At 40.6% G+C, this 27,174-nt stretch overlaps 1 protein-coding gene across 1 annotated transcript; it reads right to left on the bottom strand.

Annotated features, from left to right (window-relative positions):
* Positions 1-203: 203 nt before the first annotated feature.
* Positions 204-26,887, bottom strand: HCLS1 (hematopoietic cell-specific Lyn substrate 1). Its single transcript, XM_036849629.1, has 14 exons — positions 26,727-26,887; positions 24,229-24,312; positions 23,597-23,670; positions 16,796-16,925; positions 14,393-14,503; positions 11,739-11,793; positions 4,848-4,958; positions 4,128-4,183; positions 3,256-3,325; positions 2,441-2,652; positions 1,914-2,018; positions 1,175-1,412; positions 969-1,037; positions 204-769 (listed from the first exon to the last, which is right to left on the bottom strand). The coding sequence occupies exons 2-14, from the start codon at positions 24,310-24,312 to the stop codon at positions 633-635; spliced, it is 1,452 nt and encodes a 483-aa protein (XP_036705524.1). The 5' UTR covers positions 26,727-26,887; the 3' UTR covers positions 204-632.
* Positions 26,888-27,174: the final 287 nt, after the last annotated feature.

The raw sequence follows: 27,174 nt of genomic DNA, 5'->3' as shown, positions 1-27,174 counted from the left end.
TCAGTAGAGTCTAAGGAAAGGGCACAGCCCTTGACACCCAGGGTGCAGAGTGATGGGCAGTGGAGGAGAGAGTTTTCTGGATATCCCTGAAAGATGGAAGGAGAATTGGAGCCATGAGAGTCAGGACCATTGAGGGCTGCATAAAAAGTACTATTTACCTCAGAATAGAGGTGAGCCATGGTCCCACTTTATTTCCACTTTAGGACTGAGCAGAGAGAAGATTCAGAGATATTTCTGCAGAGAAGGAAAGTAAGCAAACAGCACAACCAGGAAATATAAACATACCTTCCCAGGTAAGCAAACCAGGAAGCTCAGAGTTCACAAACAAAGGAAGGTAGAGTTGGGGGGGTGGTGTTAGAGGGGGGATTCATGGGGAAGGAGGCAGGATACAAGATAAACATCCCTAAGATCATCTAGGGTATCCAGGATAGACAGGACACCGAGGGGAAGGAGACCTCCTTCCTCATGCTGTCTCTGCCCCAAACCCTAATGGAGAGGGAGAGGGAAGTCTGTCTAGAGCTTCAGGCAACTCATGACATCCTGTCAGACACTTGCAGCAGAAATGGAAAGTGGGTGGAGGCAGAGCCACTTGGGACAAGGGAAGTCACAGTGCAGAAGACAGACAGCCACAGTTACTGGAGGAGCGTGACATAATTTGCAGGGAAGAGTCCAAAGTGGCCATGGCAACGTCCCCGCCACCAGCCCTCGTCCACCATCTCAATGTCAGTGATGATGTCATCTGGATCAAAGGAAATCTCATCACTTCCCTCTGGGGAGAAAATTGACAGGATATTAGGATGGTCAGGCAGGAATCCCTCCACCCCTGTGTCCCCTTTAAACCTCAGGAAGGGAAATAGGCCTGTTCTTGATGCCAAGTCTGGGCCCTATCCTGACCCCCAGAATCCATCCCCCCTTTCACGTATCACAGGCCTCCAGGCACCAGATCCCTCAGGCCACTCCCAACCTACCTCCTTGGTAATCATACAGGGCTACAGCTGAGATCCCAGCCCCAGCCCCAGCCGGGCAGCCTGATGATCCTGCATAATGAGAAATATGAATATGGTCTCATCAACATGGAGAAGGAAAATAGACAGGTCCTTCTGTGTAATGGGGGAATTCTCCCTCTTCCTCTCCCCTACAGCTGACCAAATCCAGGAGCTGCCCCACCACTCACCAGCCAGAGTGGAGGAAAAAGAGGGATCCTCAGGCTCGAGCACATCTTCATAGTCGCCCTCTGGTTCCTCATCCGGCTCATGTCTGTCCATTTCCCCAACATCCTCATAGTCATTCTCGGGTTCAGGCTCGGGTTCAGGCTCGGGCTCAGGCTCAGGTGCTTCTTCATACACTGGCTCTTCCTCCATCTGGAAGCCTTCTGGAGTCCTGGGGGGCAGAGCTGGGGGCTCCTCATTGTCCTGAGAAGAGACAGTGTGAAGCAGGGTGACTTCTGTCCACCAGGAGCTGCCTCTCCAAAATCTCCCAATGGAGGACTGCTAAGACCCCACCCATCCCCATGCTTCCATTCTACCCTCCATCCTTGCATCCTTCTAACAGCCTCTCCTAGGGAACACAATCTTTCATCCCTCTTCATTCATCAACCTCCCACACCCACCCACTCAAAACACCTACCAAAAGATGATAGAAGGGAAGCAGAAAGCAAGTCAGAATCCTTGGAAGACAAGGAAAACATTGAAGCAAAAGCAAAAGCAAAAAAAAAAAAAGGTGAAAGATGACAGCTAGGATGACTAACTATCCTAGTCTGCCCAGGACTGGGTGATTTCCCAGAATATAAGACTTTCAACGCTAAGACCAGGATAGTCCCAGACAAACCAGGATTGTTGATCACCCTGTACAGCCCACCTACTAGGACATGAGGAGATGGGGAAGGAGCAGAGAATCTTTGGAGCTCTGCTTACCTCTGGGGGATTCTGCCTTGGGGGCTGGGTAGGCACTGGTTGTTCCCTACTGGTTCTCACAGGCCCACACTCTGATGACAGACAGCTCCCTGCTGGAGGCCAGGCCTGTGGAAGATGAAGCATCTTTCCAGTGAGCAAGAAACTTCCATCTTCTCTCTTGTACTGACCTGGAATACCCCTTCCTACCTCTGCCAGTTCAAATCAACCATTCCTCAAGATGGGCTCCAACCTGAAATGACAGCTCCTTCCTCTTGTTGTTGCAGCAGTAATTGACTGCACTGGCTAGTGACCTATCTTCTGTTGTACTATGTAAATCTTGGTTTTTTTCAGCTAACATTCTCATATGTATATATGAAGCTTAATTACACAATCAGATTGAAATCTTCCTGAAGACAGGGATAGCAACTGTAGACTTTGCCTAACACAGGGGAGGCCTGTGCCTTATTTTCTCCTAAGGATACAGACCCCTTAGGCTCTTGTCTGGGCAAGGAATCCTTGATGTGGATCCCGAAGGGCCAAACACTTACCTCTGAGGAGATTTTCTTGGGCAATGGGGCTGACGCCACCGGCTCTTCCATAGTGGCCACTGGTGGCTTAGCCTCCTGGCTCATCTTTACCAAGGCCTTTCTCTCCTGTTGCTGCCTGGCTATCTGTTGTGCCTTCTCCTCTTCCTCCTGCTTCCTCTTTTCCTCAGCCATGGATTCAAATTTTGCCTTCAGCCCACGGGCTCCACTGGAAGCTGCAGACACAGGCAAGAAAAATTAGGGTTGTCTTGGGTTGGAGGTAGGGGAGTGGCACTGGAATGAAGAAGAGGAACCAGTTAAATATCCAAAGAAGAGCAGGTAGAGAGGGGACTCATGGAAAGGGAGGTAAAGAGGTATCAATGAAGGAACAAGGGGATTATAGGAGGATAAGGTAACCCTGATGCCTAGATTTCCATACAGCCAGGCCATGTGATCTCAGACTCTTGCCCTTTTTAAATCATAAGGCTTGTTCTCCTAACCTGCATCTTCCCTGTCCACATTTCTTAAATCTGTATGCCCTCTGGCCATCATCTACCCTCTATCCCCCATCCATAGCTCCTTTCCCTATGTGTTCTTCCCAAATGGCTCCCTCCCTTCCTCCCTCTGTTCTCTGCTTACAGTTTCTTCACCAGTGTCACTCAGATATCCACTTAACCTAATTTTTTCTAGGAGAGGGAATCTGGGAATATGAGGGTAGGGGTCAAATCTACCTCAGCTAATCTAGGTAGGTAAAGGCTTGGAATAGGTAGTCTAGGAAGAAAAAAGAACGAGAAGGGAGAAGAGGTTGAAGAGCACAGAGAAAGGGAATTAAAACTCACCAGCCTCTATGGGTGTTGTCTTCTTATAAGCTGTGGTTGGGGCCTCCATTTCATTGAAACCAACAGCACTCTGCAGGTAAGAGAACAGTATGTGTAGTGGTGGGGAGGGGGAAGGGAGTGGTAATAATCCAGAAGGCAGTATCGGTGATTGGGTCACTATAGGAGGTCTCCCTAACCTTTTGATGCTCTATAGTTAGACAGGATATTCAAATAGTGTTGTTTTGTGGCAGAGGGAGGGGTAAAGAAGTTCTAGACTGGTGGGATTAGCTCTCCTTTTAAAAAGCTCAGTGTTCCTGGAATCTCACATCTCTAAGTCCAGTTGCCTGGAATGCAGGAGGGTCTCAGGCCAGTACATGAAGAGGTGTAGGGGAAGACTGAATGGAGTGGGAAGAAATTATTGATTGAGTTAATCAATGCCAAGCAATCAATGAAATTTCGAATACCTTTCCCTGGAGTTTTTCTGTTTCTCTGTCTCTCTCTGCCTCCCTTCACTCTCCTTAGTTAAAGCTCAGGCTTCTGGGACTTCCCTGGTGGTCCAGTGGGTCAGACTCCATGCTCCCAATGCAGGGGGCCCAGGTTTCGATCCCTGGTTGGGGAACTAGATCCTGCACGCATGCCGCAACTAAGAGTCCGCGTGCCACAACTAAGACCCGGCACGGCCAAAATAAATAAATATTAAAAAAAAAAAAAAAAGCTCAGGCTTCAGAAGACATGCCCCTTAGATGCTGAGGGCAGTCAATGGGGAGAGCAGGACACCAAGAGGACAGTGCAGGGCACCTAGCTTTGCCCATCCTTTTTCCAGCTTTGCCTCTCACTCTTCTCCATGTACTTCAGGGAACCATTCTCAAGACACTGGTGTTCTGGTGCTTTACCTTATCCACTCGGTCCTTTTGGATGCCATACTGACCACCAAATCCCTTGGCATAATCTGCAGGATGGAAAGATCTGAGAGTCATAAGAGGAGTTAAAATGCTAGAAATGTATGGGAAGAGGGAGTGGGAGCAGTGAGAAGGAAGACCAGAAGACAGGAATGAGGAAAAGAGAAAGATCAATGAGAAAGTGTGAAAATCAGGGGATAGAGAGAGGCATGGGTGGGAAAAGACGAAAAAGGATGGGGAGAAAAACACTTGAGAGAGAATGGAGGGATGAGAGATGGGAAGAGAGAAACAAAAAGAAAGAAGTGACAGAAAAGGGGAAAATATAAGGGAAGAAACAGGAAAAATTGAAGAGCGCCCCCCAGCCATCCCCTATGTGTCCCAGGGAAGAAGGCCTTCTCTCTGTGAAGCAGAGGGGCCTCTAAGACTCACAGCCAAATCACCCTCTTGCCATCACCCGGCCTGTCCGTCTTCATCCCTTTCTCAGTGACCCCTTCTCTTTGGTCACCCTCCTCTGTCCTGCTCCTTAGCTTGCTGTTTTCCCCTCCACCCCTGTTGGTCTCCTCCCACCTACCCCCATATACGTACACTTACTCTTCATCCCACCACTTTCTGCATACCTGCCCCTCATATTCTGGGTCCTCCATGTCAGCCTTCAGGGACAGAAGGAGGGCTCCATGTACCCTGTGACCTCCCTCCTCTCCAATCCCAACTTACCTCTTTGGGATTCGTGTTTCTCTGTCTCTCCCTTGTAGTCATATCCCAGAGCTGCCTTGTCCCGTTTGTCCTCCTCTATCCCATAACGGCCACCGAAGCCACGAGAGTAATCTATGGTGGAAGGAGCAGTCGTGAGAGCTCACTCTCAGCCCACGGGGAAGTGCTGTGGGAGAGAGGAGTCAGGAGGGATGGGTGCAGGGTGATAGGGGCCCAGGAAGAGAGCGGGGCTTGAATACTGGGAAATGAAAGAGAAATGTTGTTCTAAGCAACTTTTGTAAGCTTTAAACAATGTTCACTCTTTTCCTCTCCTCCCTTACTTCCATTCCAAGATGAGAAGATCATTTGAATTTTCTCTCTTCTTCAAGGAAGGAGAAAGTATAGAGAATGTAAGGAGAGACTTCCAGAAAAAAAGAGAGATGCATATGAAATATATGCTTTCCCTAATCCTATATAAACACTTAGCAACGTCAGAAATATAGAGCAATCTCTCTCTTTTTTTTTTTTAAATAGTGAATCTCAAAAGAAAAGAAGAAAAAAATTCCCGGCTCCAGAAACAAACAGATGAATCAAAACAGTTGATATGATGGTAATTATGAGCTGACATAGAAAACCCAGCTGTTTTAAGTCCCAAATTTAGTGCCTAGGGATTAGGATCTAGGGTCTGGGGTTCTACTTTCTATAAGAACAGGTGGCTGGAGAGCAGGAAGTAAGGTTCTGCCCACTCCTATAAAAGAATCCTAGAAAAAGTCTACTCACCTGTCCAGGGAAATAGTGAGAGGAATTGTAGTTTTTTTTTAGCATTTGGAGAAGGAAATTTTACCTATGGGACTTGGAAACTCCAAGCCTACACCTGAAGGTGTGGGATACAAATACCCAGTTTCATACTACTTATATTATACAGAAATTCTAAGCTGAGAAATTAATTGAATACTGATGTAGGAAAATATATACCACAGAAGGATGGTATGAATATGAGACAAAATGGACCCCAAGACAAAATGCATTATAAAAGATAAGAGAGACATAACTCAATGATAAGAGTGCAATTTGTCATTCATCAGGAATATATATACTGGTATAAACCTATTATCAGAATCAAAACTCATGAAGCAAAGCAGAAAGAGAAATAGACAAATCTATGATCATAGTTGAAAATTTTAACACTCTTTTCTCATTATTTAATAGAAAATTTAGACAAAAAGAATCTAAAATTATAGAAGGCCCAAACAACATTATCAAGACCTAAGTGACATTTACAGAATATTGCACCCCCAAACTGCATAATACACATTTTTTTCCATGCACATATAACATTCACCAAGATAGACCACATGCTTGTCCTTATAAAAAGTTTCAATACATTTCAAAAGATTGGAATATGAGATAACGTATCCTCTGATCACAATAGAATTAAATTAGAAGTTAATAACAATAAAATTAGAAAATTTCCCCAGTACCTGAAAAATAAGCAACACACTTCTAAATAACTCATGGGTCAGAGAAGAAATGAAAAGGAAAATTAGAAAATGTTTTGAACTGAATGAAAATTAAAATACGCATGACATTGTGGAATGTAGCAAAAACAGTGTTTAGAGGGAAATATATAGTTTTAAGAGCCCATACAGTAAACAAAGGTTTAAAATCAATTATCTAAGTTTCTACCTTAAGAAGCTACAGAAAGAACAAACTAAACCCACATTAAAATGAAAGAAAAAATAATGAAGATAAGAGCAGAATTCAATAAAATTTTAAAAACAAGTAAACAATAGAGAAAATGAGCAAAGCCAAAAGATACTTCTTTGAAATTAATAAAAAATAATACTGATGAATCTCTAGCAAAAATAATTAAAAAGAGAAAAAACACAAATTAACAATATCAGAAGTGAAAGTGAACATATCACTACAGATCTTACAGAGGTTAAAAAGAAAATAAGGGAATACTATAAATGAAGTTATGCCAATATATTTGAAAATATAGATAAAAATGGAAAAATTCCTTGAAAAGCACACTATACCATAACTGACTTAAGAAAAAATCAGAAGACTGAATAGACCTGTATCTATTTAAGAAATTGAATTCATAATAGAAAACAAAAATCATAAAGAAAACATGATCTATTACTATTAAAACCCCTAGAACTCAGACAGAAATAAAGGCAAAGTTTCTCTGATGGGAAACTTCTCAACCCAGGGCACATAAAACTCTCATAAAACAAATATCCCTTTCCCCCCACTGAAATAAATTTGCAAACAAAAATTACAAACCATCAAAAAAATAAATAACCATGAGGGAAAACAGATTAACTGAACAGAAGAATTAGCACCCCCAAGAACTGCAAATAATATAACAATGTGAAAGAAATTATAAAATGAATACTCTAAAAATAATTAAAGAGTTAAAGAAGGGTGAAAAACATAGTGAAAGCAATAGGGCATTATGGAAAAGGAATCAGCAGATTTTCAATAGAATCAAAGGGAACTTTCACAAATGAAAATACATGAAATAAAGTTAAAAAATTTAGTGGACAGCTTAAATGATAATTAAATACAGCTGAAGGGAGAGTTAGAGAACTTAACATAGATCCAAGGGAATTACCCAGAATACAACACAGGGAGATGAAGAGATGGAGATAGAGAAGAGAAATTAAGAGACATCAAGAACACAACTTATCAAAAATTTTTGGATGCAGTGAAAGCAGTGCATAAGGAAAAGCAATGCAAATATTAGAAAAGAAAAAAGACCTAAAATCAACAATTTAAGTGTCCACCTTAGGAAACTGGAAAAAGAAGAACAAATTTAATCCAAAGTAAGCAGAAAAAAGAAATAAGAATTGAAGCAAAAAAATCAATGGAATTAAAAACAAGAAGCCTATAGAGAAAATCAAGGAAACCTAAAGCTGATTCTTTGAAAAGATCAATAAAATAGATAAGCCTCTAGTCAGGCTAACAAAGAAAAAAAGAGAGAACATAAATTATTATAATATCAGAAATGAAAGAGCCTACATTTCAACAGATTCCAAGGAAATTAAAAGGATAATAAAAAATACTATGAACAACTTTATGCCCACAAATTTGATGACCTAGATGAAATGGACCAGTTCCTTGAAAGACACAACTGCCAAAACTTACACAAAAAGAAACAGATGACCTGAAAGGCCTATATCTACTAAAGAAATTGAATCAATAATTAATAATCTTCCAAAACAGGAAGCACCAGGCCCATATGGGTTCACTGGTGAATTCCACCAAATATTTAAGGGAGAAATTATACCAGTCCTCTGCACACTCTTTCAGAGGATAAAAGCACAGGGAATACTTCACAACTGTTCTATAAAGTCAGCATTACTCTAATACCCAAACCAGACAAAGACATTACAATAAAAGAAAACTAGAGACCAGTATTTCTCATGAACACAGATTCAAAAATCCTCCACAAAATATTAACAAATCAAATCCAACAATGTATAAAAATAATTATCTACCATGACCAAGTGGGATTTATCCTAAGTATGCAATGCTGGTTCAACATTTGAAAATAAATTAGCATAATCCATCACATCAACAAGAAAAAAAGAAAAATCACATGATCATATCAATAGATGCAGGAAAAAGCATTTGACAAAATCCAACACAATTCACAATAAAAATTCTCAGTAAACTAGAAATAGAGGGGAAATTTCTCAACCTGATAAAGACTATCCACAAAAACTCTACAGCTAGTATCATACTTAATGGTGATAAAGTTAAAGCCTTCCCACTAAGATCAGGTACAAGGCAACTATGGCCTGTCTCATCACTCCTTTTCAACATTGTACTTGAAGTCTTTGCTAATGCAATAACGCAAGAAAAGAAGAAGTATGTAGACTAGAAAAGAAGATACACAACTGTCTTGGTTCACAGATGACATGACTGTCTATGTAGAAAATCCAAAAGAATTGACAGACTCCTGAAACTAATAAGCAATTATGGCAAGGTTGCAGGATACAAGGTTAATATACAACAGTCAATTGCTTTCCTATATACAAGCAACAAATAAGTGGATTTTGAAATTAAAAGCACAATATCATTTACATTACTACCCCAACAAAGAAATGCTTAGGTATAAACTTAAAATATGTATAAGATCTATATGACGAAAACTATGAAATTCTGATGAACAAAATCAAAGAAAACTAAGTGAACGGAGAGATATTCCACGTTCATGGATAGGAAGACTCAATGTTGTCAAGACGTCAGTTCTTCCCAACTTGATCCATAGACTCAGTGCAACCCCAATCAAAACCCCAGCAAGTTATTTTTTGGATCAACAGTTTCTAAAGTTTATATGAAGAAGCAAAAGACCCAGAATAGCCAACACAATATTGAAGGAGAACAAAGTTAGAAGACTGACACTACCAGACTTTAAGACTTACTATGAAGCTAAAGTAATGAAGACAGTGTGGTAGAGGTGAAAAAATAGACAAATAAATCAGTGGAACAGAACAGAGAGCCCAGAAATAGACCTCCATAATTATAGTTAACTGATGCTTGCCAAAGGAGCAAAGGTAACACGATGAAGAGAAGATAGTCTTTTCAACAAATGGTGCTGGAACAAGTGGACATCCACAGATTAAAAAAACAATGAATCTAGACACATGCATTACAAAAATTCTCTTTTCACAAAAATTAAATCAAAATGGATCATAGACCTAAATGTAAAATGCAAAACTATAAAGCTCCTAGAAGATAATATAGTAGAAAACCTAGATGACCTTTGGTATGGTGATGCCTTTTTAGATATAACACCAAAGACACAACACATGACAGAAATAATTGATAAGCTGGATTTCACTAAAATTTTAAAAACTTTTGCTCTGTGAAAGACAATGTCAAGCAAATGAGAAGACAAGCCTTACACTGGGAGAAAGTCTTTGCAAAAGGCACATGTCATAAAGGACTGTTACCCTAAATATACAAAGAATTCTTAAAACTCAACAATAAGAAAACAAGCAACCCAACTTTTTAAATAGGCCAAATATATTAATAGATGCCTTGCCAAAGAAGATATACAGATAGCAAATAAGCATATGAAAAGATGCTCTACATCATATATCATCAGGGAAATGCAAATTAAAACAATAATATAACACTACACACCAATTAGAATGGCCAAAATCCAGACTATTCACAACACCAAATGCTGGTGAGGATGTGGAGCAACAGGAACTGTCATACATTGTTGGTGGGAATGCAAAATGGTGCAGCCACTTTGAGTGACAGTTTGGCAGTTTCTTACAAAACCTAACATACTCTTACCACAGGATCCAGCAATTGCACTCCTTGGTATTTACCCAAAGGAGTTGAAAATGTAGGTCCACACAAAAACCTGCACACAGATGTTTATAGCAGCTTTATTCATAATCGCCCAAACTTGGAAGCAACCACTATGTTCTTCAGTAGGTGAGCGGATAAATAAACTGGGGTACATCAAGACAAAGGAATAATATTCAGCAAAAAGAAATGAGTTATCAAGCTATGAAAAGACATAGAGGAAACTTAAATGCATATTACTAAGTGAAAGAAGCCAATCTGGAAAGGCTACATGGTATATGATTCCAACCATATAATATCTTGTAAAACGCAAAACTATAGAGACAATGGACTTTGGCTGACTTTGATGTGTTAGTGTAGAATCATCCTTGGTAAAAAAAAAAAAAAAAAAGAAAAAAGAAAAAATATATATATACACACACACACACCATTCTGGTCAGTGATGTTGATAATGGGGGAGGCTATGCATATATGGGTGCAGGACTGTACCTTCCTCTCAATTTTGTCATAAATCTAAAAAGCTCTGAAAACATAAAGTCTTTTTTAAAAGAGAGAGAGAGATGGAGAAGAGAATAAAAAGTTCTAATACATTACATCTGAGTTCCAGAAGAAAGAATAAAAGAGAAGAGAGGAGAGACACTATCTAAAGAGAAAACGCCCGAGAAATTTTCATATTGAAAGTTAATTCTCAGGTTGAAGAGGAGCAATAAGTCTCATGTAGAATAATAAAAATAGATCCAACACCTAGGTATAGCCTGATGATATTTCAGGATATCAGAGACAAAAAGAAAAATTTTCATGAGACAAAACAAAAACAGAGAGACAAGACATGTTATGTACAAAGGAATGATGATTAGACTAACCCAAGAGAAATGCCAGAGATGATGGAATAGTATCTTCAACATGATGAAGGGAAAATGACAATGAAGAATGGAGCAAACTAAATTTTTTTTTTCAGACAAAGCCTGGGAGTTCTCTCATAGACCCTCACTGAAAGAATTACCAAAGGATATCTCTAGCAAGAAGGAATAGAAGAAGCAAGGAGGAAACAATGAAATATTATAAACAATGATGAGCTAGTAAACTGGTAAATATGTTGGTCAATTTAAATAAGCCTTCACCTAGTAATAATAATGATTAATTTTTGTAGGGTTTAAAAACAAACACATGTAATCGATATACTAAACAATTGTTCAGTTGGTACAAAGACTGTAGAATGTAGAAGAAATGTAATTAAATTATTCTTCATTTCCTGTGTTACTCAGGAAGAAAGAGTGATTAATTTTAAACTTAAGCCACAGATGCACATTAAAACTTAGGAATAACTTCCTAAAATAAAGGAGTATAATATCCTATTTTTGATCCATTAGAGGGGAAATGGGACTAAAGAAAACTTGATCAAGCTCATAGAAAGCAATATAGGAGAAAAAAAGAAGCAAGTACATGCTTGGATTTAAAAATAAAATAAAATAGCAGGGAACTGGGCCATGGAACTAAAGGGTGTCAATGATGGCTGCTGGGAGTTGAAGTCTGAGCAGTCTGGGCAGTCAGGTTGCTAAGGCTGAAGTGCAGGGTCCTTGCCTTTCTGAGATGTGTGTTTTTCCACTTCTCCTTTGTAATCAAAGCCAACAGCTGACTACAGAGAAAAGGAGAGAGAATCGATTAGAGTCAGAGATGAACATTTTCTCCCTCTCTCACTTACCCTTACACCTATAGCTCAGCCCAGGGGTTAGTTATAGGGGCTCAGAGCTGCGTATGGGGGTTCAATGTAGAAACAGACAGTACCCTGACAGGCTGGTATAAAGGCAGTGTGCTACAAACCAATGACCATGGGCCCTGGACACAGATAGCTCTAGATCCAAACCCCAACCCCACCTTTCCTATTTGTAGTTGTGTAACTTTAGGTATGTCCTTTAATATTACTGAGCCGCAGCCTCTATTTTTTGTTTTGTTTTTCTTTTGGCCACACGGAGGCATGTGGGATCTTAATTTCCTGACCAGGGATGGAACCCGTGCCCCCGCTGCAGTGGAAGTGCAGAGTCTTAACCACTGGACCGCCAGGGAAGTCCCCCTTGGGCCCTTTAAATATGAAATGAAAATAGGTATACCTGCCTTATTAACCTCAACTGTAAAATGATTCCAACTTATTTGGCATATTGTGAGGACTAAATGGGGCCAGATACATAAAGTGTGGGCACTCAGTAAATCAGTGTTTTTCTTCCTAAGTCTCATGAAACTAAAATGAGATAATAGCTAGAAAACTGCCTTGTAAACTATAAAGCAGCACTGTGCACATGTAAGAGATATCATCCTATACTGACTGATTATACTGTGCCTCTTCTCTTTCCTTACACAACAGTGGAAACCCAGAGATGTAGATTTTGGTGGGATGAGAGGCAACCAGGAGAATCTGGATCCTAGCTGCTTTGGGACTGGATATATTGGCAAATATCTAACCTAGCTATGTCCCCATATGGCTCAGTAATAGGTCCCTAAGCAAGTCTAGATTTTGCATTTTAAAAGTTATTAGTATGGGACTTCCCTGGTGGTGCAGTGGTTAAGAATCCGCCTGCCAATGCAGGGGACACAGGTTCGAGCCCTGGTCCGGGAAGATCCCACATGCTGCGGAGCAACTAAGCCCGTGGGCCACAACTACTGAGGCTGTGCTCTAGAGCCCAAGAGCCACAACTACTGAGCCCTCGTGCCACAGCTACTGAAGCCCATGAGCCTAGAGCCCATGCTCTGCAACAAGAGAAGCCACTGCAATGAGAAGCCCGCGCACCACAACAAAGAGTAGGCCCCGCTCGCCACAACTAGAGAAAGCCCATGCGCAGCAATGAAGACCCAACGCAGCCAAAAATAAATAAGTAAAATAAATAAATTTATAAAATAAAAAGTTATTAGTATGTATTGTTTCTTGATTTACAAGACACACTGATTGTTAAGGTGATTCGGTTTGTGGCTGGTGAGGCAGGAGTTGAAAGAAAGAACAGTGAAAGATTAGGCAAAGGCAGGAGGGGAGCCAAGAAGGAAGAGAAACTTCACCCTGATTAGAGAACATTACATGCTCCATATTCCATTACTGCTTTTAAAAATTATCCTCTGTGCTTTTCCTTTACCTTACAGTATGTTTTGAACTTTTCTGTTTTTTTTACCCCTACAATTCAAATAACACTCTAACACTTAGCTTTAAGGATTCAGGCCCACTTATTAACAACTGCAGGTTAAATAAACAAACAAACAAACAAAATCTCAGCTAGCTGTGAAGGAGATGTCCCCTCTGTGTGCTGCTGCCAGGCAGGGACACTACTCTGCCCCATAAAGAATGAGCTCAGAGAATCCAATCTACTAAGGTGTGAAAATGAGAACATGAATGAGTTATCAGTCGTACTCCCCGGACCACTCTATCATCTGTAATCATGCTGTCCTTTTTCTCTTTCTCTCTTTAAAACTATCACTACTTTTTTGTACAAAGGAGTCTTTAAAACACCTGGACTTCAAGGAGTTAGTACTAAGTCCTATGAAAAGTAACCTTCACCTTCTAAAAACATTGTAACCTTAATTAGTTGTTTTACTTGATAATTTGCTACCATTGTAATAATATTTCAGCTGATATGTCTGTTTTCCTGAAAGGCATAAATATTTATAAGGCTTTCATATTAGACCAAAGGAGGAGCTTTGGAATTTCCTCTTCTCTCTTCATGCATACAGGTATGATAAAACCAATGGCTTAACATAGTACAGGGAGATCAGCTCGGTGTTTTGTGACCACCTAGAGGGGTGGGTAGGGAGGGTGGGAGGGAGATGCAAGAGGGAGGGGATATGGGGATATATGTATACGTATAGCTGATTCACTTTGTTATAAAGCAGAAACTAACACATCATTGTAAAGCAATTATACCCCAATAAAGATGTTTAAAAAATAAACAAATAGATTAATTAATTAAATAAAATGCAGGGGGGGGGGAAAAAAAACAAAGGCTTAGGGATTCCTTATTCAGAGTTTGAGAGTCTTTGTCTCTTTTAAATGAACACCTTTCAGGTCAGCATGTGGCCTCCAACAGCGGCACCAAAGAACTTGCTGACGGAGGTGTGGGAGCCATCCTCATGATGGACCCTCCTTGAGGCCACTGCCCCATCTTTCCACAGGAGAAGCATAGACCTACATTCAGGGTGATTGTTGGTAGTCCCACATGATCTGAGTTGGGTGGCACAGGGAGAGAGTTGTCACTTACCTTGTCTGCCCTGTCCTTCTCAACTCCGTATTTGCCCCCAAAGCCTCTGGCAGCATCAGTCTGAGAAGAGTGCTTCTCCACCTCAGCAACATACTCATGGCCCACAGCACTCTGAGAAAAATCAAGATCAGAATGAGTGAGAAGATAAAAATGACCATGAAAAAATAAAATGATCAGAGATAGGATGGGATGTAAGAATACAAGAAATTCCATTCTAGGTCACACTGATAATCTCTGACAGAGTGCCGAGGAATGTGTGATGGGAGAGCAAGATGACTTTTTCTGGAACCTTGCACATCCTGACTCTTTTTTAATACCACTAGGAACCCATCATTTAGGAAACTCCCATAGGATGGGTTGGGAACCAGAAGGATAGAGACTACATAGACAGGGCAGTGTTTAAACCACTGCTTAAAAAGAGGGTGAAACAAGGGCTTTGTGCATCAAAATAGAAATGAGGGTAGTTACTGGGGAGACACCTAAGGGGACTGACTAGATGCCATAGCCCGGATTGAATACTTAACACAGCCAGGTGCTTTTGTTCTGGATCTTTGTTCCTACACAACCATCAAAGTTCAGAAGTGCAGCCTGAGCCCTGATATTAACAGTGATTGACTCTTTATACTAAAGGGGGCTGGTAGACAACACCGTGAGTAGTCCAAGATGGCATATAATTTAACTGTCTTTTATTCCCCTCCACTTTTTTCTCCATCTACCATTTTCTACTTGGTTTTGAAAGGTATGTCTCTTTTAATATTTGGATACGGATGCTTTAATAATCTTGGAATTGAATAATACTTCAAACCAAATAGTGATACCTTGCAGAGTCTCAACTAAGAAGAAATTAGAAAGCTTCTTCTTCCTCCTGCATTTCCGATTCCATGCTGGGATAAATATTAATACAGAGATTGATGTGAAGCACTGCCCTATATGAGCTCCTGGGAGCTCATTTTGCAGTGTTTTTGGGTCTGTGTAGGTCAACTTTGTTTGCTGAATTCAAGAATGAATGACTGCTTATCTATTTTACTCTTTCCTAGGAATTCTGTGGGAGAATACAATGCCTACTTTGCACTTTGCACAATGACAAAAGGGTGAACTAACAGCTTTCATTAAATTGCTTTTTCTCCTTGGAGATTAAATTTTTTTTCTTATAGGAATATATCTCTATCTTTTTTTAAAATAAATTTATTTATTTTTTATTTATTTATTTTTGGCTGCATTGGGTCTTCGTTGCTGCGTGCAGGCTTTTTCTAGTTGTGTCGAGTGGGGGCTACTCTTTGTTGTGGTTCGTGGGCTTCTCATTGCAGTGGCTTCTCTTGTTGCAGAGCATGGGCTCTAGGTGCGCAGGCTTCAGTAGTTGTGGCACGCAGGCTCAGTAGTTGTGGCCCATGGGCTTAGTTGCTCCTCAGCACGTGGGATCTTCCCCGACCAGGATCGAACCCATGTCCCCTGCATTGGCAGGCGGATTCTTAACCACTGCACCACCAGGGAAGTCCTATATCTTTATCTTTGAGGTTAGGAAAGTCAATGCAAAAATACGATTCAACATACAGGCTTTCTTTTTATCATACTTTCATAGTATCTAATGGATTAAGGAAAAATAATAATATATTTGAGGACATCTAATAGATAAAGTCACATAAACATTTTTCACATCTATGTGCAAATCATATTAAGTGATGTATAAAATATGTACAAAAAGAACACTAAATATACAGTAAAGAAAACAGTAAGAGAAGTTGCAGCAGAGATATAATACACATCCATTTAAAAGCAGTAAATGATTTTAAAATATATTTTCCCCTTCTCTATGTGTGTGTCCTTAGTCTAGGAGTTACAGTGTGGCTGGGTCTACACTAGGCCAGCCTTTCTAAATTCTTGGCTCCCATTTTCTGTCATCTATATTTTATGTGTTGAAATCAGGGGAAAAATGACACAAATAATATGTGGACATTCTCTTTTAAAACCCAAATGAAGGGCTTCCCTGGTGGCGCAGTGGTTGGGGGTCTGCCTGCCAATGCGGGGGACATGGGTTCGAGCCCTGGTCTGGGAGGATCCCGCGTGCCGCGGAGCAGCTGGGCCCGTGAGCCACAGTTGCTGAGCCTGCGCGTCTGGAGCCTGTGCTCCGCAACGAGAGAGGCCGCGATGGTGAGAGGCCCGCGCACCGCGATGAGGAGTGGTCCCCACTTGCCGCAGCTGGAGGGGGCCCTCGCACAGAAACGAAGACGCAACACAGTCATAAAAAAATAAATAAATAAATAAATAAAAGAACGTGAATTTCTTAAAAAAAAAAAAAACCCAAATGAATATTTTACTTTTGAATAAGTTTTAAACCATAAAACCAACAAATGAATCAATTCATTTATTTATTTTTTTAAAGCAAATATCCCCCTTTCAACTCACCTTGTCCATTCGGTCTCTTTCCACCCCAAACCGACCTCCGTAGCCGTGGGATGCTTTGGGCCCTGATTCCATCTCCTTCTTCTTGAGAACATTATGCTCCTCTGACACTTTGTTCCTCAGCTGGTGAATGCTGGAAGTAACCACATCACAGAGACTCGTCTAGCACAGAGATGTCAACGAACCCTCCTTCGCAGAAAAATTGAAATCTTGCAGTGTGTTCTGTTCATTTTTAGCAATAGCCCCCAAAGTATACCTGTGCTGGGTCTGGGAGTAGGAGGTTAGTGTGGTCTGCATATATAGCCTGATATAAACTCTCCATAAGCCAATAGTATTTCTTCTAGTCTGTTATTTTGCTCACTAAATAACCTTCTGATATTTAGTCTCATGTTCCTAAATATTAGAGGACAGTGTTACCTATATTCTAGCAACTGAAAAGTTATTTTCCTCTCTGAATGGATTTGTTGTTTAACAATTCGGTACTCTACCTCAAGAAGCACAAAGATATTAATCATATACCCTTTACCCACACATTCTAGTCCTAGAAGTCTACCCCAAGGAAATAGTTTTAAATATGGCAAAGCTTAATGTCTAATGATATTCATTGAAACATTGTATTTAATAGCAAGAACCAAGAAACAATTTATGTGGAAAAGATGGGGAATAGTTAAGTAAATTGCAATATTACTTTTCAATGGCACATGAGGAAGTCATTAAAAACGATGATTATGAAAAATGCAGCATTGGGAAATTTATCTATACATTAAGTATTTTGTGTCTCTTCTTGTCAAAAATGAATGCCCTTCACACTGCCCCTATATCTAATTCCTGAGAGAACTAAAAACTAAAAAAGACTCACTAATAAAATTCACTCTCATCACTAATTGTTGCAAAACTTTAAGGCTCAAATAACCTTGATTTGGGACACTTCTGTCCTTAAGAGAACGTAACACCAAAAGGAGGCATTCTCTTTCTTACTTCACTTTCATCTCTACCATGTGGGTAGAGAGTACCTCTGTGTATTTGTTTTGGCTGAAGATAAGAAGTGACAGCTCAGCACCAGAACCAACACCAGCACCAATAAGTGACAATCAGGACTGATACTTGGACACATAAAAGGACCACCAGGGATTCTGAGAAACATTTGGGCAAGAGAACCCTAAACAAAAAATTTGACTTCCTGCAGCAAGAAATGGAGGTTTAGGAAACTGAGATAGTGATGTTCCTGGGACTTCACTAGCTCAGAAAAACCAGATATATTGGTTACAGGTAGAATGGCCATCTCACAGCCGAAAGTCTCCTCTTTCATGGAAGAATAGATCCATCTTGTGGCCTTGTAGTATAAGCCCAACAGAGGTCTTTTTTAAAAGCCATCTCAGCTTTAGTCAAAGTTAATTTTAGAAAACTGGCTTTGAGCCAGATGAAATTAAGCTAACAGCTGGAAGAACCCTCTGTTCCTGTGCCTGCTCTAAACCCTTTGGCAGCAGTGAAGGCAGAGATCCTGTGTTGCTAGTTCGACAGCCTCAACACTTTAGAACTGTCAGTGTCAGAAAAGTTATTGGTTCCAAGAACAGGTAAATGACCAATATTTCCCAACCAAAGTGTTCAGATGAAGAATGAAGAAAATGGGACTAAACATTACTTTCAAATGGGAAAAATTAGCAAAGTTTTAATAAATCCAATTACTGTTACATGGATCATAACTGTATTATAGTTGAAACAAGTTTTTAAAAGGGATTAGAAAATGAGATTCAGGAATATCCACCTAATAGATAACAATGAGGTTAGTCAGAGAATCATGACAATAGATAATATAATTTGAATGAAAAGGCTGCGGCCAATGAAGACCAACTTCTTACCAAATTCTTCAGAATATAGCTGAAGCCACTATAAATGTGTTAGTTATATTATTCCTTTATTAAATAAATATTAAACTTTTTTGAGTGTGAGGCACCATTAGGCTCTGACAATACAAAGATAATTAATGTATGAAAATAGTGATCAGGTAGAAATATAGAAAGGAAAAAAAAATTGTAATTCAATGTCCTAATTGGCATACCTAAGAAACTTTTAACACATTAACTCTCAGATGCCTATTTTAAGGCTTAAAATACCTTGGAATTGATGAAGCAATACAGTTTATAGAAACCAAGTGACACCCAGGACCTCAAAGATGAGCTAAGAGAAGGAACAGATTTTTTTGTTTTTATTACAAAAGTAAAAGCACAAAAATGAGTGACAGACTGTAAGATTTTATTCACAGACAGTATGATCATAGTTGTAGAAAATCCTAAGGAATCTACATAAATGTGCTACTAGAACTATTAGGTATATTTAGCAAGGTCCCAGGAGACAAGATCACTATTAAAAGCAATTTTATTTCTACATACTAGTCACAGACATTTGGAAATTTAAAGTTAAAAATAAATACCACTTACCATCACATGAAATAACACAAAATATTTTAGCATAACTTATTAATAAAATATGTGCAAGATGTGACCACTGAAAAACATTTCTGAAAAAATTAAAGAAGACCTAAATAAATGGAGACATATCCCATGTTCATGGATTGGAAAACTCAAGATTATTAAGATGTGAGTTCTCTCTAAAATGATCTATAGATTCCGTGCAATCCCATTCAAAACACCAACAGGCATTTTTGCAGGAATTGACTAGCTAATTCTAAAATGTATGTGGAAATGTAAAGTCCTAGGATAGTGAAAAGTGTTTTTTTTTCCAAAGGAGAGCAAAGGAGAAGGACTACCTGATTTCATGACTGCAATAAAAAGTGCAGTACAATAAAGCTACAACAACCAGTGCAGTATGGTGTGGGTCAGAGCAGACATATAAATCAATAAAATAGTCTAGAAATAGACCCTCATGTATATGGTCAAAGATGCCAGGTAAGTCAGTGGGGAAAGATTAGTCTTTTAACGATGTTGGAATAATGAGATATCCTTATGTAAGTAAAATGAACCTCAATCTTTGCCTCACACTGTACGCAAAAGCAAATTTGAAATAGATCATAGACTTAAATGTAAAAGCTAAAACTATAAATCTTTTAGAACAAAACATAGGAAAAATCTTCACAGTTTGAGGTAGGCAAAAGTTTCTTAGACACATAAAGCACTAACCATAAAAAATTTTGATAAATTAGACTTCATCAGAATTAACATCTTCTGATCTTCAATAGAAGCCATTAATAAAATGAAAAGGCAAGTTACAGTCTGGAAGGAAATATTTGTAAAACACATATGTCACAAAAGACTTTTATCCAGAATATATAAAGAACTCTTAAAACTCAATAAGAATACAAAGACCCCACTTTACAAGTGGGGAAGAGATTTGAATAGACACTTCAAAATGAAGATAAATAAAGATATATGAATGGCACAAGAAAAGATGCTCAATAAAATTAGTCAGCAGAAAAATACAAATTGAAATCCCCACACACTTACAAAAATACTTAAAATTAAAAATATTAACAATAACAAGTATAGACAAAGATGTGGAGCAATTGAAACCCATACATTATTTGTAGGAGTGAAAAAACGTTTCTTTCAGAAAACAGTTTACTGGTCTCTTAAAAAGTTAAAACACACTTTTTATATGATTCAGGAATTCTACTACTTTTAGGTATTTCCCAAGAGAAGTAAAAATATATGTTAACAAAAAGATTTGGATCGGACTTCCCTGGTGGCGCAGTGGTTGAGAATCCGCCTGCCAATGCAGGGGACACGGGTTCGAGCCCTGGTCTGGGAAGATCCCGCATGCCGCAGAGCGGCTGGGCCCGTGAGCCACAATTGCTGAGCCTGCGCGTCTGGAGCCTGTGCTCCGCAACAAGAGAGGCCGCGCTAGCGAGAGGCCCGCGCACCGCGATGAAGAGTGGCCCCCACTTGCCACAGCTGGAGAGAGCCCTCGCGCAGAAACGAAGACCCAACACAGCCATAAATAAAATAAATTAAAAAAAAAAAAAAAAAAAAAGATGGCTAGCAGGACATCAGAGCCGTTTAAAAAAAAAAAAAATTTGGATCAAAATGTTCATGACAGCTTTATTTGTAATAGTCCCAAATTGTCAACAACCCAAATGTCCATCAACAGGCTAATAAACCAAACTCTGGTTTATCTGTACAATGCAAAATTACTTGACATTAAAAAGGAACAAAAGACTGATATACACAAGACCATGAATAGATCTCAAAAATATTATGCTTAGTGAAAGGAGACAGACACAAAAGAATACCTTCTATATTATTCCACGTACATGAAATTCTAGGATAGGCAAAACTAATCTGTAGTGACAAGAAGCAGATCAGTGTTTACATCCAGCCAGGGGTGGGGGTGGGTATATCGACTGTAAAGAGGCACATGAGCAAGTGAGCAAAAGTGGGGAGAAGAAGATGGAGAAAATGCAAGAGCCCTTGAAAACCTGGCAGCTCCTGGAAACACTAGGCTGCTTGGAGCCGCCTGGCCCAGGACTTCTCTACACAATAGATGAAGGATGGATAGGATCATTTGAACTATTCACCAAATTACCAAACCATTCCCCAAACTAAATATATTTTAGGCAGACTTAAAAAAGAAAGATCATGGTGTGGGGGATGGTAGTGAGATTAATGAGAACCACAATCACTTCCTTTTCCTGCTTTGAGTCATCTGAGCTCTGCAGCTACTGTTCTCCCGTTCAACTTCCCCTCCTTTCCAAGGACTTTAGTGATTCCCATCTGACCTTAAAGGTTGTCCTAGCCCACACTAGCCAGAAAGAATCCCAGAGTATTGGAGGCTTACTACTGGAAGGTCCTCTAGAGGTCTTTTTGATCCCAGTGGTAAGACTGGGAATCAGAGAGGGAAGTGACCTGTCCAGGATCACCTGGTTAGTTACTAGCAGAGACTGAGCTTTTATACCTCAGTAGCCTGGGTAAACGGGAGGGCAGTGGGTTTTTGTGTAAATGTCTCCACCATTTATTCTATCAGATATAGATTCAGTTAGGCTAATAAGGAAACACCCAGGGTCACCACATTTTACAACTCCAGGGGTCACCAGTCAGAGTAATATATATACTGGACTGTGTAACACAACAGTTCAGGTAAACGTCACTTAGGAAGAAGGAAGATCGCCATCTGTTTACATGTTTATTTTTAGGTTTTTAGGAAGAAAATCTGATTCAACTAATCTATATTAACAGGAAAGAGAAATAGCATTATTGAGCTGCTAAGTGGTGCTAAGTACTGCACTAGAATTTGCTATATGCTAGTTCATTGAATTCTAACCATACACCTGCCAGGTAGCTATTATTATCCCCATTTGATAAATAAATAAGCTGAGTTTCAGAGAGGCTATATGTCTAACTCACATTGTTATTGATGGTAGAGCTGTGAATTGAATCTGAATCTATCTGATATCCAACCTGCAGCTCTTTCCATAAGATCATGGCAGGGATTTAGGAGTCTTCTTTAAAATGTCCTACTCCTACTCTGCATAAGACAGGCACTGGGAGGGGAAAGGTACAAGGAGAGTTTGTATGCTTATCTTAACAGTTCTCAGGATACTAGGACTGAGCGGCCTTTTCTCAGAAAAGGAAAGACGTCTTAATTTGGGTAGCATTGATGAGCCTACAGAAGAGCATCAAAGAAGCTTCCTGCATGACCCAATTCCATGTTTTTGCTTTCCAACTGCTTCCAGAATTGCCTACTTTCTTTAAATATGATATTCATTACAGTTACTTGAAATAAGTCATTTATGTCTGATTAAACAACACTGCGGAGTACTGAATATTATCAAATTGTATAAACATGTGCCAGGTTTTCATAGTATGTTGCTTGTGCAATGTGATAATCCACTGACACTTTTTAAAATCTAGAAGAAAATGAGGTAAAAACACTGCTGTTTGTGGGGGAGGGGAGTTAAAATGGAGCTTAAAAAGATTAATTTTGCCAATTTATTTACTTTTTAATTTTGCTCCTGTTATACTGTTTATTGCGTCTCTTGGACATTCTGACACTATCCAAAGCAAACAGCCCTGGTTAGATGATCCCAAATAATCCATGGATTATTAAAGAAGAGAGAATCTCTCAATCCTAATACACAATATATCCCACAGAAACCCCTGGATTTGTCTGTGAGTAACTTCCTTCTCTGTTATGGTATCAGAGTTTATTGTTTGTTTTGCTTTTTTTTTTTCTGGTAAAATACTGGGTTATAATCTTTAAGATCCTTATACATCAACAGGTTTTCCAAGTGTCATATTTCTTCATATTACCATTCATGGCTTCCTACTTCTATTAAGTAGCCAAACACAAATTTTTATTTTAAAAGTCAATTAGACCAGGTATTGGACCTGATATTGTCCTCGTTTTACAGCATTTATTCTGAGTTCTTTACCTTGACATTTTACTGAATCCTCCTTGGCCCATCAGAAGTCACCCTACAATCCAGACACACATTTATATTTATGTGAATAGATAGATAGTAAATGATACAAGCTCAGCACTTCCTTCTCTGAATTCCTCATGCCTTACTGACGGAAGAGAAACAGTTAAAATAATAGACACAGTTGGGGAAATATCAGAGTGGTTAGAAATAAAAAACAGATAATAGGGTTGGGGGGATAAGAGGAGAGACATGAAACAAATACACAATGACACCCAAAGGGACACATGAGGACAGACTGAAGGAAAAGCAAAGACACACAGACAGGAATTTCCCTCTTTCCTTCCCCCCTCACCTTCTCCTGAGTCTCCAAGTTTTCCTTGGGCTCTCCCCATACCTCTTTCCCTCCTCCCAGTCCTTTTGGTACCTACTTGATGTGCTCTGTGCGTCCAGAGCCCTCGATGGTCTTGGCTCCCCACCGTTGTTCCTTCTCAGAGATGTCATTCTACAAAAGACAACACTCAGCAATAAGTGATGGCAAGAAATGTGCCAGGCTGAGAGAGGCCACACAGCTGACACACATGCCCCCCACGTCCCCTGCATCAGCTGCTTCCGGCACTCACAGACTTTACTCAGACTCCTCTCTGTGCTTGTCCCACCCAGGCCCCCATGTTAAAATTAAGCTGGTGAGCTCTGAAACCTCCCTTTCTACTCTGCATCCCTCAAACTTTCTTCTTTAGGTCTCCTACAACTTCCGAATTCCCCCAAATTATACATGTCCAGATCACAGGCCAAAGGACACCCAGTTAACCTGTTCCCTCAGCATAGCCTGCCATAGCCTGTCAATCACAATGTCAAACTCCTCCGCACCTGTCTCCTTCCATCCTCAGCACAGGCTATTATGCAGGCCCCACACATGACAGCAAACTGTCCTGCCAGGCAGTCCCACCATGAGGGCTATCCCAGTCCCAGACTTTTTCTAAGCCCCCTCAAGGGTTACAGAGTGGCCCACATGCCTGCCCACTGCCCTTCATTGTCCAAGAAAAGCTATTTCCATACTCACCACAAAGTCAGGGTCTGTGTCCCAATCATCACCCTGGGTCTCCACGGAAACAGATACATCATGACCTACTACAGACTTCCACATCTGAGGGTGACAGAAAATGGGAATGATTAGGTGAAAAAATCAAGAAGAGGGAAAACAAGAATGCTGAAGTCAATGATATAGCGGCCAAAGTTTCATGCTATTTTTTTCTTAGAAGAAAATAGAATCTGAGGCAAAGCAGATGAAAGTTTTAGGAAAGCACTTTTTCTCAGTTAGAGGAAGGGGGATGTGGATTTATTTAAGACAAACTAATGTGGCCTGGGCTCATTAGTCTGGACAGAAGTCATCATGAGTGTAGGTAATACTAAATAACCTGGGTGTCAAAACTGCTGAGATCCTTCACTTGTGTCAAGAGGCCAGCCAGGTAGTGGCTTGAAGAGGTAATCAATGAGGGATGTTAGAACACCCCTGGAATTACAGCATCATTTCACTCAGGTATCTACATATAACTTCTTTCACAGTTCTTGAGATATATATTTGTCCAGCTCTTGATAATGTGAACATCTACACTCCTCTCTACAACCTGCTAAACGCCATTGAGAATTTTTCCAACCTCCACTCTGAGACTGGCCACTGCACAGCTGTGTGTCAGTAGGGGCACTCAGCTGAAATTCCTCAACTGAACAAGGCGTGGGGAAGCATTATTTGCTGAGAATAATTCATTTATTGTTCAATTTTTAAAAACAGTTTAGTTATACTTTGAAAGTAGATAACTGGTTCAAAAAAGAGCATGCAATAAGTCCCTTGTTTTGAACATTAAGAATTATTTGACTTTTATTAACTAAATAAATGTTAAAGAAATATTTAGAGAACACCGCTTTGAGGGAGTGCCAAGTTGTTATTCCACTAGGGCATCCCCAGTGTTTCTGCTGCCCTGCCAGCCCTGCATGAGGAGCTGCACAGGTGCTCTGCGTCTGTGGGATCCTGGATCTTGGTGTGGAGAGGAAACAACAGACAATGCTCATCTGGTGCTGAGACTTTTTGACCCCAGTACCACTTGCTGGCTGGCAACTCCCCGCCCACCCTTCCCTGCTCAGACTCCTTCCCCACACTCTTTACTGTCTTTTAAACGAGCCCTTCTTACAACCACTCCTAAGACGCTCCAGTCTCTCCAGAGAGGTGCTCAGACTCTCCAATTCTCCTTTCCACTTGAAAACTCCACCCTTCTCCAGCTCTTTGAAAAACCCCTTGGAAACCAGTCCACGGGAAATCTGGGGGGTAGATTGGTTAACAAGATGCAAAGAGGACACTGGGGAAGTACGGACCGAGTCAGATGGACTGTGGGATGAGTCACTGCCAAGAGTAGCTCTGCCTTCCCCTGTGGGGCAACAGTAATGCAAGGGGGGCACGTAGATAAGACCTACGGTTCTGGCTCCTGGGCTGCTCCGCAACAAAAGTTCACACAGAAAACTGGAAAAGAGAAGTTTCTGAAATATTCGTGAGCAATAAGGAAGCAGTGAGGACCGATGGTCCTGTCCTCTTTCTTGCTGTTCCTCCCAGGTCTCAGCTTGACTCTCCCATAAGCCTGCCATCCTCATGTATTTTTGAAACAGAGGGAAGGGTTTCTGACACAGAGACAATTTAGTATGCTTGAGCTACTGGCCGGAAATAGGGAAGCCAAGAGGTACTATCTAGAGGTGGGAGACCAGAGAATAAGTCGGTGAGGCCTGGTGGCCAGCATATCAGGCACAATCGAGGGCCTCTTCTTGAGGCTGCCTGAGTAAAGTACACGGACAGAGAGTCAGATTACCCAGCTCTGTGGGAATATGGGTTAGGGAGTCAAAGTAGAGAGGGTATGTACTTATTTGCCAGGTACCAGGTTAGGCAATTTACAAATATTAACTTAAATAATTTGGTAAATCACTGAACATCTCTGATACTGTTTTTCCCAATGGAAAATAAATGGAGAGGTTAACCTCGCTAATTCATCAAGTCCCCTCCATTTCTAACATTCTGGGATCCTGTGACCCTACAATCAGAGAAACTAACCCTAATCGAACCGCCATACCTTCATCTGGCACTTGGTTCTCAGCACTGGTGTACACTAGCTACTACTACTTCCTGATCTGTTGCAATGTCTCCTGTGGGTTTTGTCTCTCTGCTAGACCATAAGCTCTCCAGGGACAGAGACTGTCTCATCTCCAGTGGTCCTCCTCCCAGCTCGGTGCCTAGGACCATCGGGCCTTAGAGAGGACTGTAGATTGTCGGCAGAAACCAGGGGTCCTGGATGGCTGCTGGATCGCGTTCCCTGGGCTCCAGCGTCTCCCTGCTGTTTCCATCCCCAGATGCTTGTTATCCACAACCCCTCACACCCAGGCCGGCCTTCTGGCCATGAAAGGTTAGCAGCTTACTAGCAGGGACTTCACTTCTCAGCGAGGACGAAAAGCCAGGCAGAGTCCTCTCACTTCAACTCCTGTCCTGTGCTCCCCAACTTTCCCACTGCCCAGAGTACCCACCTTCAACCGTGCAAGCGTTTGCTCTAAGCTCTCGGCTCCTCAAGTAGACACTCGGCTCCTCTCTAGCTGCTGCCACTTCAGAGCAAGAAACTCTGAGCTGCTGCTTCAGTTCCGTATTCAGGTTTTCTGTCATTTCCTGCTACCCTGTCTTCACAGCTACTTCCTGAAGTTTGAGTCAGTTCCTTCTGCTGAGGCATTGAAATAAATAAGGATTAAATGCTCTGTGCTTACTCTTTTGCAAGGCTTTGAGGGTTCCAGAGGTCATAAAAAAGTGCTGCTCTTACTCTCTGAGTCTATAATCTGGTCAGGGGAGCAAAACATTCAACTAGAAAACACATAGAAGAATGCTGTACAACAGCATTTGTGTCCTAAAGAGGTGGACAATTGTATCTGTTTATATTGAAGAAATTTAGAGAATTTGGTATGGGCTGAAGGAATCAAGAAAGGT

This window comes from Balaenoptera musculus, chromosome 4 (assembly GCF_009873245.2).
Source record: "Balaenoptera musculus isolate JJ_BM4_2016_0621 chromosome 4, mBalMus1.pri.v3, whole genome shotgun sequence".
Taxonomy (NCBI): domain Eukaryota; kingdom Metazoa; phylum Chordata; class Mammalia; order Artiodactyla; family Balaenopteridae; genus Balaenoptera; species Balaenoptera musculus.
Note: the sequence above shows the minus strand (reverse complement) of the source record. Positions and strands in the feature narration are given on the sequence as shown.